This window comes from Genypterus blacodes, unplaced genomic scaffold, assembly GCF_046128005.1.
Source record: "Genypterus blacodes isolate CSIRO-AG114 ecotype Tasmania unplaced genomic scaffold, CSIRO-AGI_Gbla_v1 ptg000156l_1, whole genome shotgun sequence".
Taxonomy (NCBI): domain Eukaryota; kingdom Metazoa; phylum Chordata; class Actinopteri; order Ophidiiformes; family Ophidiidae; genus Genypterus; species Genypterus blacodes.
The window spans coordinates 10,551,467-10,567,500 of NW_027466957.1; the positions used below are offsets into that span (position 1 = coordinate 10,551,467).

At 44.2% G+C, this 16,034-nt stretch overlaps 4 protein-coding genes and 1 long non-coding RNA gene across 9 annotated transcripts in view; 1 reads left to right on the top strand and 4 right to left on the bottom strand.

Annotated features, from left to right (window-relative positions):
* Window positions 1-2,741: 2,741 nt before the first annotated feature.
* Window positions 2,742-5,289, bottom strand: phlda3 (pleckstrin homology-like domain, family A, member 3). Of its 2 annotated transcripts, XR_012965115.1 has the most exons (3): window positions 4,362-5,289; window positions 3,887-4,111; window positions 2,742-3,308 (listed from the first exon to the last, which is right to left on the bottom strand). XR_012965115.1 is itself a non-coding variant. In XM_076166635.1 (2 exons), exon 1 carries the CDS (start codon window positions 4,793-4,795, stop codon window positions 4,376-4,378), a length of 420 nt encoding a protein of 139 aa, XP_076022750.1. In that variant the 5' UTR covers window positions 4,796-5,283; the 3' UTR covers window positions 2,742-3,308; window positions 4,362-4,375. The 2 variants fall into 2 exon arrangements, 1 of the variants encoding a protein (XP_076022750.1); XM_076166635.1 differs by lacking the exon at window positions 3,887-4,111 and having other exon boundaries at window positions 4,362-5,283.
* A 307-nt stretch (window positions 5,290-5,596) lies between these two features.
* On the bottom strand, window positions 5,597-10,959 carry csrp1a (cysteine and glycine-rich protein 1a). Its single transcript, XM_076166633.1, has 6 exons — window positions 10,638-10,959; window positions 8,242-8,363; window positions 7,433-7,601; window positions 7,169-7,298; window positions 6,997-7,090; window positions 5,597-6,351 (listed from the first exon to the last, which is right to left on the bottom strand). Exons 2-6 carry the CDS (start codon window positions 8,360-8,362, stop codon window positions 6,275-6,277), a joined length of 591 nt encoding a protein of 196 aa, XP_076022748.1. The 5' UTR covers window position 8,363; window positions 10,638-10,959; the 3' UTR covers window positions 5,597-6,274.
* A 1,409-nt stretch (window positions 10,960-12,368) lies between these two features.
* Window positions 12,369-14,361, bottom strand: LOC143012998 (G2/M phase-specific E3 ubiquitin-protein ligase-like). The gene is made up of 6 exons (XM_076166393.1): window positions 14,276-14,361; window positions 13,926-14,179; window positions 13,671-13,793; window positions 13,051-13,191; window positions 12,720-12,855; window positions 12,369-12,586 (listed from the first exon to the last, which is right to left on the bottom strand). The coding sequence occupies exons 1-6, from the start codon at window positions 14,322-14,324 to the stop codon at window positions 12,369-12,371; spliced, it is 921 nt and encodes a 306-aa protein (XP_076022508.1). The 5' UTR covers window positions 14,325-14,361.
* The window catches only part of nav1a (neuron navigator 1a), a 76,912-nt gene continuing 74,830 nt past the window's right edge, over window positions 13,953-16,034 (top strand). For all 4 annotated transcript variants that reach the window (XM_076166387.1, XM_076166390.1, XM_076166389.1 and 1 more), the window contains exon 1: window positions 13,953-14,195. The gene's annotated coding sequence lies outside the window, so the exon portion shown is untranslated. The remainder of the gene's footprint in view (window positions 14,196-16,034) is intronic.
* LOC143012882 (uncharacterized) lies at window positions 14,506-15,829 on the bottom strand. Its single transcript, XR_012965092.1, has 3 exons — window positions 15,746-15,829; window positions 15,044-15,103; window positions 14,506-14,653 (listed from the first exon to the last, which is right to left on the bottom strand). It is a non-coding gene; the product is annotated as an uncharacterized LOC143012882 (long non-coding RNA).

Sequence of the window (16,034 nt, forward strand, 5' to 3'; positions counted from 1 at the left end):
TTGGGCCGATTCGGCATCATGCCCCCCTTCACTGGACAGACCAACTATGGGTCAGGACCTATTCTGAGAGGCAGATTACAAATACCTGGAACCTGCGGAACTTTGCAACAATTACTTCCAACACAATTGTCTGGTCATATAACACATAGATCACATAACTGAACTAAAGCCGGTGTATATTTAAAGTCTTATAAGCTCAGAGACACACATATAGAACCCAAACCCCTCAATTATTAGTATAGACTGAAGATGATTCAGGGAAGAACCCATTATATTTTGGTACAATTTAGCCAGATGGTGGCGCTGTAATAACAATTTTGACTTCTTTTTTTTTTGCTGTAATCACAGGTATTGTTCTTATGTAGTTTTGTTTACTACGTCTGCATACATAAACCTACAGACTCCATTCGAACATTAAAACATTGTACAGAATGGCTTCAGGTCCTTCTAACTTCTTCATTCATTCAGCTACAGAAGCCATTTAACCTTTCTTCAGGCTTTCAGGCTTCAATCGTTCAGGCCATTCTTCAGGATTTGGCAAAGCCCGTCAGCAATTGCAATCACGGCGTTTGGAATCAAAAATGATTCCTGAATTCCTTTGGTCAGTCCGCGTACGTCATACAGGCCACAGCCATTTTGATGCGGTCAACTCTCACCACAGTTTACATGTAGAATGTCTAAACTCAACTGGACTTAAGTTTCATCTTTGTTTGTTTATCAAATATTCTTTATGGTTTCGCTGTAATTGGCAGCCAAGTGGGCCTGGCTCGTTTTTCAAAAAGTGCTGTTTGTCAGGAATGAATGAGTGCAATGTGACTACACACACTTGGTCAGTTAATCAATTGATTTGTAATAATAATAATAATCTATAAATGTTATGAGCAGAAGCACTGTGCCTCGTCCATCAAACATCACTGGATGTTTGTAAGATATCACAAACACACGCACGCACGCACGCACGCACGCCACGCACGCACTGTATTTATTGCACGTACACTAATGGATTGACTGACGTTGTACAAGTTCTTTCCACTTCACAGGGGAGGGAGAGACCTCTAGTGGTTACACACTCACATCGCAGAGAGCAGCTTTATTTGCTCCAGTTTGAGAGGAGGAATGTGGATGTTGGGTGAAAGGTTTTGTGCTTTGGGTTTCAGGTCCGGCCAGGGAAACTATGTATGCATTCCACCTCTCTTTCTTTCTGTCATATGATGGAAACACACAGCGATACTCAGCAGTGATAAGGAAGCATCTCTGGAATGACAACATCTCAAGATCGATGAGAAACCAAGCCTGGTTTCGGCCTTGGTTACTGTAAATGTTCCATCATGTAGCGAGCAGCCAGGAAGCCCAAACAAGTGCAGGCAGGGGAAAAGAGAAAAGGCTGATTGATAAAATCAGAGCCCAGGATGGAACGATCTCAAGGTGTTGCTTTGAAAAGAAGCTATTTTAGACTCAACACACACGTCTGCCAACAGAGCTGCAGGGATTTCAGTTGTCCTTTTATGTTTAAATTGATGACAAACTGGTTTCAGCTAAAGCCTTTTTAATGAAGTGAAAGAAGGCAAAGCAATTGAGGGAGGAGAACAAGTCAAGACCTTGAGTTCTTCCGGATCTTGTCTGCATGCGTCTGTGTCTTACAGGAGCTCAAACGAATGCCTGAATACATTTGTAGACAAACACTAGTGCAAAAATATTTCTTACTGGCTGTGTGTCAGACTGTGAGAGCATCAATCAGTCCTTGTAAGGCAGCACACAATATGCTATGATGGGATTGTGTCCTGACAAACACTCATCCTGCCAGTATAGTGTGATAACAACTGCATCGCTTTGCCAACATCTGGCTTGTGTGTGTGTGTGTGTGTGTGTGTGTGTGTGTGTGTGTGTGTGTGTGTGTGTGTGTGTGTGTGTGCTAAGAAGAACAGACACCCTGGACAGAGGTTACAATGTTTACACAGGGCATTCCATTTAACAGTGTTAATGGGCACACACGTTTTAAGGGCTACACACACACACACAGATCCATCAGTGGGTAAGTGAGTCGTCTCTGCTCCTTGCGGTGCCTCTACTCCGTGCTGACTCATGCAGTGTGGCCAGCTTTGGGGTTTTCCACAGTAACCAGAGAACTCAAGACACAATCAGCCCTTTATCCCTGACCTGCACTGAGCTCGAGACTACACACACACACACACACACACACACACACACACTGACACAAACACACACACACACACTGACACAAACACACACACACACACACACACACACACACACACACACAAAGCATGCTTCAATGAACAATGTGTGTGGCGCTTCACTAAGGAGTCTGCTGATGCTGACTTTCATGTTGGGTGTGCATGCAACCTTCTGTACCTGAATGCACATGTGTGTGTGTGTGTGGGCGGATGTTTGTGTGCACATGCCTTAGGCTCATTGTGCTGTTCATTAGTGTCCTACAACACCACAAAGGCGTCCTGACTGCAGCACACAAACGCAAGAGCAGGAGAATGATGTACTTTCCAGAAGCTAAACAGTGAAGTTACACCGCGACTGGGAAAAACGTCAAGGCAGCAATTATTAGTCTGGGTATGAAATTACAAATGCATAAATTACAGATTAGGCTCAAGGTCTGTGAAACCTTAGATGTTTTTTCAGTAACCATTTTAAAATAGATAGAATCTCAAGTAGAAAATCCAGGATGAATTTACTCTCACCACATAAGAACACACACACACACGCTGACAGTATTTGAGTATTTCCTTATTTTGTGAGTGTAATACTGTGCACGGTCTGACTTTCACCAATCATACAATACATGGAATACCAATAAAATACATTTTCTTCATGTGCAACTTTAGAAAAAAACAAACATCTGTTCAGTCTATGAACGTTTTTTTTAAAAGCTAAAATGTATCAAACAAAAGCAACACAGGCGAGAAAAAGTGACTCCTGTATGCAAAATGATGCAGTTAAAGTGTCCAGAGGAGGAGATATTGAAACTTCAAGGCACAAAGGGTGAAGTGTACACAGCGTCTGTCCAAATGACTCCATGTTTACCTCGTGCAGGTAACCGTTGGAAAAAGCATAACGGCAGAAGAAGAACCATTTCAATCCAATCCATACAATGTTTATAATATTTGTATCATGGCAAGAACAAGGATATAAAAAAGAGAGAAAAATGTCTCTGGGATGTTGTTCTCAGTCCTCAAATGTCCATTGTTTACGATGTACGTCCCATTAGGCTGTGTGTCACACTGCTGCTGCTGTCCTCCTCCGCCCTGATTGGTTCACCCCAGGAAGTAGAAACGCTGCAAATAGGAAAGTAAAATGTCAAAATTGTACTTTCTTCACCTACTTTAAGGCTTATCTACTGAACACAGACGCGTGGGACAGAATTCCATTGAGTGTATCTGTGTTGCCTTATGTCACGCTGTTACCACGGCTACTAAGTTAATTTGAGCACTTGACCACTGCAGCTCTCTTAAGGAAGCTTTGCCATGGATTCCAGGACAGTGAGCTCATAGTTCACAGACTTACACACTCTCTTCATGAGCATTTGGACATCAAGTGACCAGTGAATGACACTAGCGTCACATGCTGGTGGGATAGTGTTGTGTGTTGTTCCTCTCCAACGGGGCAGTTAAGTGTCTGTCTGTGTGTGTGTGTGTGTGTGTGTGTGTGTGTGTGTGTGTGTGTGTGTGGTGTGTGTGTGTGTGTGTGTGTTTAAAAATAATTGGCTGGCTAGCAAAGGAGAGGCAAGCAGATGTTATTTGCAGGCTCACATTGTAGCATAATAATGTCCTTAAGTGGATGTTTGAGGTTTGTGTCCCAAGACGCAGATGACCATGGTAAGGAAATCACACTAAGTGATGCAGTGGTGAATCACCTAAGTGTGCCTGGTATCTGTAACCTCCGGCATGTGCTCGGGATCAGGCAGTGATTGTCAGACATGTGCCACCTCATCCCCACCAGTCTGGATGTTTTCATTCCAACCAATCAGAACATGGAGCCCATTTCATTATCACCTCACCAAACATCAGGGGACCTTATCCCTGAAGCACAGGGCTTAGTGCAGACTCTTGGCTCTGAGCTGGCAGATAGTTGAGAGGCACTAAACAGCAGCCTAGGACATTAAGGACACAGATCTGGAGCTGATGAATGTATCCAATGTGACTTGGATAATGTATCAGCATGATCCTGAGATATTAGAGTGGGGGTGGGTGGATGGATAGATATAGACACATAGATATAGACACATAGATATAGAAACATAGACAGACATACACACATACATACAAAACATGTTGGTAGCACGGCTATCCTAACCCACAGTGTGTCTCCTTCCCCCGGTGAGTGCGTACCTTTCCCGGGCAGGTCACAGCGTCTCATCCTCCCCGGTGCTGCCCAGGTGGGAGGTGGACAGGTGCCTGTTCCTGCCGGTCTGCACCGCCTGCAGGTTCTTGTAACGCACCAGCGCCAAGGCGATCTCTGCGTTCCATGCCGCGCCGTCCTGCGGACACCGAAAGTCAATTTCCTTCCCTGTGGCCATGACTATGGTGAAGTAGACCAGGCCACGCTTGTACTCCACGCAGTCCACCGTGACCATGCGCTCAAAGCGCAGCTCCTTGGCCCTGGAGCTCCAGGCCGAGCTCGGTGCGTCGCCGCTGCCCTTGCAGTTGTGCAGGCGCAGTCCGTCCTCCGTCAGTACGCAGCGCTTCTTCTTCCACAGCTGGAGCAGCCCGCTGCTGCGCTTCTCCACCGGCCCGTCTCTCATCACCTTCACGGGCAGAGACATGGCTGCGCCGCGCTGACAACTCTTTGGAAGCAGCGCAAGCCTTTGATTAGAAACGCCACTCTTCCTTCAGCGGCTCAACGTGAATCCATCAGACACACATTCCAGATGTTGTCACATTTGGAAGTTCGATGTTCAGAGCATTGCTCAGACAGACAAGTGACAGACAAACTGTCTAGCCCAGATCTGTGCGCACTGAGAGCGAGCCGATAGCGTGTCTGCGTGCATGTGTGTGTATGAGAGAGTGAGTGTGTGTGCGTGTGTGTGTGACGGCTGGTAGGCTGCTCTGCCTGGATATGTTTGAACATGCCCGGCTGCTCCGTGGACCTTCTCCCATTCAACACCCCGCCTCCTCCCCGCGACTGGAGGAGATCCGCTCTGTTTATGTCATTCACTGTGTGTGTGTGTGTGTGTCTGTCTGTGTGTGTCTGTGTGTGTGTGTGTGTGTGTGTGTGCGTGCGTGTGTGCGTGCGTGCGTGCGTGCGTGTGTGTGTGCGTGCGTGCGTGCGTGCGTGTGTGTGTGTCATTGTCTTCTAGTATAAGGGAGGCTTGTTAAAAAAGAAACTGACACACCCTTTTTTGTTAAATAAAACAAGATAAGTAAATACGTTTGGAAGTTTCTATTCAATTTATTGGCTGGAATGTGAGTGAGAGGCTAATGTTGAATAGTGTGTGTTTGTCTGGCTGTGTGTCTGTCTGTGTCTGTGTTTGTGTGTACAGCCAGGAAGTAAAGTGCATTAACAGGTTTGTGGAAAGACCAAGAACATTTTTTGGAAATGAATGAAACAAACTAGGGCGAGTAAATCTTATTCATCTGATGTTTTTATTTCACCTTTGAGTTTCAGTTTAATTACAGTGTTAGTATTTTCAGGTGTGTGACGTCATCTCGTTCCTCGCCAGTGTGACAGGTGAGCATGTGGGCGGGGCGTGAATCTGAAATTCCCCAAACCTTTACGAGAACATATTTGTTATTAAGTAGTCCCATCATTGTGTGTGTGATGCGTCACTGCTATGTTATGAGAATAATGGATACAATGAACATGTGTGCTGTCTTGAAACGTTCACACACTACGTCAACTAAATACTTCTCTGTTCCCTACAAACACACTGTTTCATCCTTAATGGTGTTATGTCATATTACACAATATATACAGAACACTTTCAACTGTTTTATCATTCCATTTAATCAAGCTTTAGAAATGATGATAAGGTCATAGTTTGTGATCGTTATATTTAATTTACAGATAATGAAGACGAGGATGGTGAGATAATGAGCAAGCACCAAGAGCAAATGAGCAGTAAACGTTTAGATGAGCAGGTAGCGTAATGTTTAAATTGTTGTTGGATACGTTTTAACAAATAAAGAAACAAAAACAAATAGCCTGTCACCAAGTTTTGCAAGCCAGTATATTGACGATACTGTGTGCGCGCGCGCTCTCTGCTGGAAGGAAACAGCATTGCAGGCAAATCCTTGCCACCTCCTTACTGCGCATGCGTCAGAGCCCCGGCTCCCTGTCCATATCCAAAACCTTTGGGACCAAAGTTTTTGCCGTAACAACCTGGAGGAGTATCAAAACAGAGAGGTAACGTCAAAAACACACACTTCACACCATCTTCGTCTGCCTCAGTCGTCCTCACTGTCTGCCTTATAACGTTTGTGTTGCCGCAAGGGTTCCTAATCTCGATGTACAGCAGTTAGCTACACATACACGCGTTCACCTGAATATTTCATCCAATATAAATGGTGTCCCATTTTACTACAGTGTACCGAAATCACAAATAAAAGCCACTGGTTTACTTCAGAGACCGAAACTAAAGCCACACAGGTCACCTGACGTCCCCACATCTCCATTTTGATCCAACAACTCTGCTGTGTAGCTGAAAAGACACCACAACAACCTCACTGCTGTAGGTTTCTACAGGTGATTTACAGACGAAAACATGTAAGATGATGTATGTTAAAATCAGAATGAAGAAAGGATGGTTTTTGATACATCTATGATTTTCAAATTCAATCAATTATATAGCTGTAGCTTTAATAAAGAATGGGTTTTGGAAGCTATATTGCTGCAGTACAGTGAGGTCATAAAGTAGCTTTGCGTGTATGTAGGAGGTATGGGTCTAATATCTGGAGGATATTAGATTTTGAGTGCGCTCATTCATGAAGTGGACATATGTGGATGGCGGTGTGTGTGTGTTTGTACTTTTGCAGTAGATCTCTCCATCCTTATCAGCTAGTGTGGTCGACTCCAGGCTCTTCCCACACACAGAGCAGCAGAAACACCTCTTGTGCCATGACTGCAAAGAAACAGATCAATATGTTAATGAGTACGTTTTTGTGTGTGTGTGCGTATGTGTGTGTGTGTGTTATCTTACATTCCCAGCTCCAATCACTTTCTCAGCAGCATAGACAGACTTGCCACAGCGGCTGCATTTTTCTGCCCCACCGAACCTCTGAGCCAGCTTGGATGGGTTTGGGTTGGTGGTGGGACGATGCGGAGAAGGTCTGAGAGAGAGGAGGGGGAGAGAGAGGAGGGGGAGAGAGGGGAGGGGGAGATGGAGCGAGAGGATGTTAACTGTCAAATCAATAGCTCTCTCTCCCTCTCTCTCATTCTGTGTGTGTGTGTGTGTGTTACTCACTCTGCAGATGTAATTCCCAGATCCTCTCCCCTGTCCATGCTGAGGATCCCCGCTCCCTGGCCGTACCCGAAGCCTTTGGGCCCGTACTTCTTGCCGTAGCACGCTTTACAGTAGATCTCATCATCATGGACGGCCACTGTTGTGCTGTCCAGGTTCTTTGAACACACCACTGCACGGACAATGAACTCAATCACACACAGACGCATCTTAATAATAATAATAACAGCGTGCATAATTGTGTTGCACATCTGCACGCGTGTTGTTGAGCAGATTTGGATGTTTTGATTGGCCTCTGGCCGTTTCCTTATATGGCACAGTCCTATAATCCAGTGTGTTCTTAACTGAATTCCAACTCAAGAATGTTTGATTGAACTCCATGAACTTTATCTTGTTAGGGCAATGAAAACATGGATTCTGTTTGAGTTTTATTACTCACAGTGGATAGTTTGTATCTGTTGTTTTTTCACAAATTGTACCCATAACTCTTGACTTTTTTATTTAGTTGTTTGGTGGGGAACCATGGCCAACAGAACGCATGATGGGACAATGGAACATGACTTAGATAGATGTTTAAACCAAAGTATCCATCATATAAAAGGCAAATCTACATATTTCTGTACACACATAGACCAGAATGCAATGCAACCCCATCACATTTGACCAGCTATGTTGTCAGATCTGCTATCTAGGACAGTTCTGAGCAGCAGGGACAGCACAGACATAAATCTGTGTGTGGCTTTACACACTGTATGAACAGGCTAGCAATAGATTGATGACTTGTGACTGAGGCGCTGGGGCGTTTTACTCACTGCAAAGGAAGCAGGACTTGTGGAAGCTCCGCCCGTCACACAACACCTCCTCCGCAAAGTACACCGTCTTCATACAGCGTCCGCATTTGTTCCCTCCTCCAAACGGCATCCTGTCATTCATTCTGAGCAGAAGAAGAAGAAGTAGTGGATGATCTCAGAAAATCATCATGCAAACATTATGTTTTCAGTTTCTTTCAGAGTTTCTATCCTAAGAAACATATAAAACATCCATATTTGGTCCTGGTGGTGAAGTCACCCCAGGAACAGACTCTGTAATTTCACCCTGTTCCAGCTCTTTGTGGCGTCTGGAAAAAGGACGTCGGACATTTTTTTTCTTTCACAGTGGCTGCTGACGTGAGTTGTGGAGGACGCCATCCAAAACTTTAGTAGGAGTTGGTAAGCTTAACGTTGGTGTCATGTGAAAAATCCCTGGCGCCCTGCCTGAGTGTTTCCCAGCATAACCCTCCCATTCCATTCTTGCGCATCCACATCCACATTCCTGATGGTGAAAAACACTCCCTCCCGTCTGCCAGTTTGAGTGGCGTGACCATTATGTGGTGCAGAAATGTGTCGGCTCTACCTATGTCGGCTTTGTCCTCAACGTAAACCATTTCCTATCGCCCCGGGACACGCTTCCTGTTTTTTCTGGCACGTCGGTATGCAGAAGGTGTGATCCTGTGACTCATGCAGCACCACAAGACTGACAAAAACAATTTTCCCTTCACAAAAGTAAACGCAATGCCCCACAATTAAACAGAACCACAACAGGACTGACAGCTGAATATTGAGTCATGTACAGATGAGCTCATTGTTTGGTGTCCAGTGTTGTATCTGTGCTGTGCTCCTTTATCTAATGCTGCAGCTTGTTTACAGGACTATTGAGAGGCAATAAAAGCCTGGAGGTTAAGCAATAACTCTTGTTGAGGACATTTTTAGGAATGTAAATCGGAGTAATAAACTTGATAAACTGCAATTTATTTCCTCCAGTTCTTCATAGAGGGTATGAGTTGAACAATACTACTCAGGATTCTTAAGAGGTTGACGTTCTTGCATATTTCCTTCTTATTTGAATTGAAAGTACAAATTCCACCTCCATACTAAAACCAATGGGATTCAAGCCACTACAACTAGAGGCCAGTAAAGGAAAAAATGATTCTGGAGTCTGTGGCTTCACTGTTAAGTCCTTCAACAGATGTCAATGCTTCTGCTTCTCTGCCTTGTAGCTCTGTTGGTGTTGCAGTGGTGTAAGTCTGGTGTATTGGTCCGGGTCGAGGCTTCACAGAGTCAGATAAAGTGACATTGAACGAGAGACGACTCGCAGACAACTGTCAATCTGAATTGAGTTCAAAATAGCTTCAGGGCTAAAGGGATGTGACAGAGTAATGATGTGAAATGTAGATGAAGGTGTGAGTCTGCAGGAGAGAGTATTTGACATTTTCCTTTGGTTTTTGTACCACAGACGGGAATTATATGAACTGACTGAAGTCTATCTATTGACTTTCTCGTATGTTATTCTGCAGTGACTTAAGAGCATAGAGAGGAGGAGATGAGGACGAAGGAGCCTGGAGAGGTCAAGATGCTCCAATTCTGCAGCTTCAAGAGGTTAAAGTATCTAACAATGTAGAAAAAAAAGCAGGTCAGGTGATCTTAACAGACATCAGGGGAGGGGATGATGAGGGGATGAGGTTTCAGACCAGACGAAGCGAGCACAGAGAGGAAGGTGAGTGGATCATAGCTCTTGTTTTTGTTTAGACTCTTTCCCCCAAACTGTCTGCGCAGTTTGTACTTGTAGCTACGTGTTGATAGTCGCGGCTCCACTCATAAAGAAATGATAGCCTGCAGGTTTAGACTTATGGTTACGCAGCTGCACAAGCATGACAAAACAAGACACAACATATGAGTTTATTTGGTCTAAATCAGGAAGTCCGGTCATGAAGTGGATGTAACTACAGTGCGTGACACGAGTGATATGTGTCCGCTTCTTCTATTCACTTCTGTCACCTCCATTTTTTACAGTGCCTTTCCATTCCACGGTCAAACTCAGTGTTACTGTTTACCTCCGAGTCGCCCTGCATGTGAAACCTCTTTGCCAACACGTAGCTGTTCAAACAAAGCATTGCTGCAACAAGAATAAACATAAAACAATATAGTTGTATGAACAGACAAGAGACGTAAGAATACCCGCCATGCATTGGTACAGAGAGAGAGAGAGTGGCACAGTGGCAAACTATATAAACTAAGAGGCAAACAGCACTCGGGAACGCTTCCTCTTCACTCTATAGCAGTGGTTCCCAAAGTGGGGGGTGCGCCCTTCTTGGTAGAAAAACTTCAGATCTATATAAGAGGGGTGCGAAAGAAAAAGTTTGGGAACCACTGCTCTATAGGATATTGCTTACCTGCAGGTTGTTGGTTCTGTCAGTCAGTGGTGATACACAGGTTGAGGCTCGACTCCTCGCTCCAAGTCGCCTTTCAAGGGTGTGTGCAGGAAACCAGCAACACAAGACAGGTGGCGGAGTTGTTGTTTTGCGTTGCTATTAGCAAAAGGGAGGTTCTGTGGCTGTCCGGGTATTACAGTATTCAGGTCAGTCCAGTCGTGCAAACACACACGGAAAGAGAGAGAGAGAGAGAGAGAGAGAGAGAGAGCGCGCTGGCTTGTGCTTCTCTGTTCCACCACTGTTCCAGATGTGGTAGACGGGTGGAGCCTTCTGTTGTTACTTGGAGCTACTTCTGCTTGCAGAGTTCCTGCATGTTCAGTAAGAAGGGAGAGAGAGAGAGAGAGAGAGAGAGAGAGAGAGAGAGAGAGAGAGAGAGAGAGAGAGAGAGAGAGAGAGAGAGAGAGAGAGAGAGAGAGAGAGAGAGAGAGAGAGAGAGAGAGAGAGAGAGAGAGAGAGAGAGAGAGAGAGAGAGAGAGAGAGAGAGAGAGAGAGAGAGAGAGAGAGGTGGGGTGGGGTGGGAACTTGAATAGGGAATGCTGCGGCTCTCTGCACACAGTAATTACTAAAGCAGCTTGTAGACTGACAGGTATACACACAGAAAAGGTGAAAGATAACAGCATGATAAGATACAGACTGTGCCAGTGTATGTTAGAGTGTATTTTCCTATTTGCTTAAAAGTTCTTGCATTCCTGTAGTCTAAGAGATTTCCTCCCCTCCCATCTAGTCTAGATTTCTAGAAATAAATGGCAAACAGGAATGCTTATGGTCTGAGGATTTGGTCGTTTGCTTATAAAGGCGATGAAAAGCTGCAGTTCATTTAATAATCATTGGTATTATCCGTTAATCCAGTGGTTGGTTCCCAAACTTTTTCTGCAGGGCCTCCCTTTTATAGATCAGAATTTTTTCGCACCCCCCATACGTCCAATAACCCTGAACAGGTACAGACGATGGATGGAGCTTTTGTTTGAGGTGCTTGTGACTGCATACAGGCTATTCACATCGACAGCACAGCTTTATACAGTTTCATACTGTTCAATTGTCTGCAGAGATGAGATATTTGATCTTCTGATAGATTTTGGAGGCAACGGTTGGCAGTTGTGAGAGCCAGTAGGCGAATGTCAGGCCGCACTGTGAGCAAGACAAACGAGATAACATTCAGCTGACGGCATCACGAGCGATCTGGAATGTGGAATTTGTTAGTTAAGTATTTTGGGATTTAGTGTGACTGCTGTAATTGGATTGTTTTATCTTCTGTGTTGGTATATTTCCCCTATCTGGAGCTTAACCTTTAGCAGGTAATCAGTTTGAAGAGGTGAATGTTAAATCAGCTGTTTGTCAATCTGGCGCAGTTAATAGGAAACACTCTTTATCACTGTGACCTTCAGTGACCTTTAAGTCTCGCAGTGAAAGGTCACCCCGACGTGTTTAATGGGTGAGAAAGTATTGATAAAAATGAAATCATAAAAGCTTGCTCATAGAAAACAGACCTGCTGCCATCATGTGGTCATTGTGGGAACACCAGTAGAGGAATCATAAGCCTACGGTTGTGGGACGATTGATAAATGTTAAGCCCGACCCTGGCTGTAATATTTAGTACAGAAGTATGAGTTCAGATTCAAGCAAACAGTTGTCATTAAATATAAAGTTTATTATATATGTTTAAATACAGTTCCATATCACACATTTCTTACTTTAGATACAACCAAACCCACTATAACTGCTCGATATACACGCGCACAAATCTGTGTGAAAGGCTTTGTACGCGGCGTAATGCCTCGGCAGCCTCAGCTTCTCGAAACACGTCAGCGCCGTAGGAAGCGAGGCCTCCACTATCTCCACCTTCATCTCCACGGCGGGAACTTCCCATCCGATCCAGAACTTGACAAGGCTCTTCAGCTCAGCAGGCGACGCTGTGGGAACGCAGAAGCTGGTCACACCACTCAGAATGTAGCAGCTTCAACGCATGCTACAACCTGGACATCAGTGTGTGCATCTTGCCTTAAGGTAAAGATGCTGATTTGACCAGTTTGATACCATACATACCATTTTCAATAAATGTTTTTAAGTAGCCAGACACTCGGGTTACATCTGTAACAGCTGAATCATCATCATCTGTTTCTTGGAAGCTGTCAAAGAGGATGGTGGTTGACGTTGGCCAGATGATGCAGTCCAAGATCATCTGCAATCACAAGAGCAAATCCATCTCAAAGTAACCTACCTGCCACTTACAGTGACTCCTGGATAACTGGTGCTTATTTTCAGGAAAAGTCATGCGTCTGATTGTTTAGATCATTGTATGTACACATTTAACGTATATGTATCTTAATTCATGTAATCGTAACAATAAGCGTCTGTAAAAGCCCCGCTGCTGTACCTGAGCTGTAACTTGTGCCTCTGACTCCCTGGGGAACAGGATGGGGATCACATCTCTCCTGTGAATGAGAACGGGCCACACCCCGGTTTCCTTTAGCCCTCTACGGAACTGATTGATCTGACGCATTGTTCGCATAATAACCTGCAATAAAAGAGACAAGACATAAAAGTAAAATGCATGTTGCGGACCTTGATTCATTTCAAACTTTGTAATGGGTATCTATTCTGTCCTGGCTTCCTGATAGTTGTTTATGCTGTGGTCATAATTTCATGGCCTCAGCAGTAGTGTGTCATATTAAATGTGATGGGTGACTGTGCCAGTGTTTCGAGGGGAAACTGGAAAAGTGGAGACAATGCGTGATGTCAATCGCATAATATGAAACCAAAACCAACCTAACCAATCTAAAAACCCTTTAGACCATTGTGTAACTACCAGACAGAAAACAAGTTTTTGAAGATGAGTCATAGTCAAGCATGGGGAAGACAACAATGATAAGAGGCTGAAGAAGATGCCTCAGCCAATCAGCTTTCAGTATGAAAACAGCATCATGATGGATGTAACATTAACTCTATGATATCCAATGACATGCAGTTCAGTAATGTGAAGCAGTTTCATGTTACAGCGTGCAGGAGAAGATTTTCACACAGCCATCTCCTGTTGTTGTCGTTTGGTGCCGGAAGGTTCCAGGACAGGCAAAGCTGACGAATGGACTCCACATCTCTTGATTCAGCTTCTCCATCAAGCTGGAAAGAAATGCAGAACATGTTTAATTCCTGCAGCAACTGATTGATGTTGACTTGTGGCCATCAAGAGTGATATACGTGATGTCATATTTGAAATGCCACATGTCATCTTCCATTATATTACATTCTCACCATTTTTACAGTGTCACGGAGGTCAAGGTCAGGGCAGTCTTCTATTGTCAGGGGCGTCGTCTCCATCGAACCTCCAAAGAGAACGTGGATAATGGCTGGACTGAGCCCTGGAAAGCTCGGGCCGCCGTGCAAGAAGGAATGGCCGATCATCCGGCCCGCCACGGTGAACATGTCTCTGTTGAGCAGTTGGTCTGAGGCCGAGGGGATGAGGTGATCTGGCTCGCCTTCAAAGACTTTGGTGATGGCTGCACTTCCTGCAACAGAAATGGGGTGAGTATGCATACACACAGTATTTACCTGACTGTAAATGAATAGCCTGAAGTTTATACTTTGTCAGCCCAGTCTCTCACCTAAATTTATGTGGAAACCCCGTATAAGTTTAAGCATCACTGTCGACATCACGTGATGGTTGACGCCACATCCTTTTGCGACATCACCTGTAGAAACACATGTATGCATATATTATGTAACTGGTTGACATTGTGATGGCGTCCCTATCGTTTAAAGTAATCAAATGCAGAAAGTAATGCCTTTAAGGTTGCATGTAAGACGGGATGCCCACTGAATGTCGTCTCTGTCGTAGAATGTAACCAAAGCTCGGTCCTGGTGCTCCCTGTCCTGTCTGATGTCCACGCTCAGATAAAGACTTTTGGAGTCCTTGTTGGTGTGAAAAAGCTCTTGTGAAAACAGCCAAGCAGCATGTTTGGGATCTGACGCTGCTTTCCATTCTGTAAATTGATGAAAAACCAGTAAATATACTTTGAGGTTTTGAAATATTTAGTATCTTCAAAGACAATTGGGTGATGATTGATATTTTCTGAGCCTAGCACAGAAAATCGCAATTTTATACAGTTTTGCAAAGATTGTTGGAGGGACCCCACTTTCAAAATCTGCTCGGTTGTCAAAAACAATCCTTCAAATAGCCGATATGTTGTTATTGTCTGTCATAAAACTGCTCCCAGAAAAAGTCTGCCTGTGTTGGAAGTTGAAAAACATTTCAAATATTTCCTCCTTTGCTCACCGTCTTATCTGCCGGGCTCAGAACTTATCAATCAATCTCTGTCACACTTCAGAGTACACTTTGAAATGTCAGAGGATACTGAAGTTATAAGTCATACCTCCTGTGGTGCTTGCTGCATTCCCTTCACTCTGGTCAGTCTGTTCTCTTTTTTCCATTTCTGCAGGTAAGGGTACAGGAGGATGTGTGTAAATATTTGTCGCGAGTCTTTACTAGAAACATTGCAGATTGCTGGTGTGCTATTTTCAGAGGTACGTTGCTTTCAGGTGATCCTCAGGCAAGAACAAAAATTAAAAGAATCACGTTCACAGCATAGAAGCTCCTTTCAGACCAGAAACTTCCCAGACACATAACTTGCTTTTCCCTCTTTTTATTTATTTATTAACAAATGCCTCAAGTAGTCAAATTTATTTAAGAGTTATGACTAATGCAATAGCTTTTCCTATCACTGTAATTTGGAGGAGACATAGGCCTGCACATAGTTTATGTCAAACCATGTTGGCGCAGCAGAGGGGGCTATAACTAAATTAGGACAGAAATAAACAGCATAAATCAGGGTGGGGTAGATTTAAAAGGGGCGTGGTCTTGCCCCAAACTTCCTGTTGCATATTTATTTCAATCACAATCTGTCGTTATTGACTGCAAAACACAAAACTCGCAGCTTGACATTCAGCTTGACATTAGATAATAAGGTTCAATGAAGAGAAACAGAGCTTTTGGGTAAGAATAAAACATGCAGGGGTGCAAGATGGATAGAGAAAAACGGCGCAAATGTTCAGAGGTTGTTTGTAGCTGTCCTTACCTGGGAAGAGCGGTGTCCGTCTCCTCCCTGTTCGCTGTCCGTGCTGTTGTTTGGTCTTCGATGGGAATTTCACCTCCCATTGGTCTAAGCCTGTTTAACTTGTCAGTACAGGTATTGTAGGAGCAAAATGAGTGTATGCACTTACAGCCTAGAGCACTGCTGTTTGTGGAGGGAGCATTTTAAAGGTGGCAGCTCTGTATGCAGAGTACTAAGAGATCACATGATCATCAGTCTGCCACATATTCAGATTATGGCAGTGACAATGAAGCGTCAGCATTGTGTTTGGGAA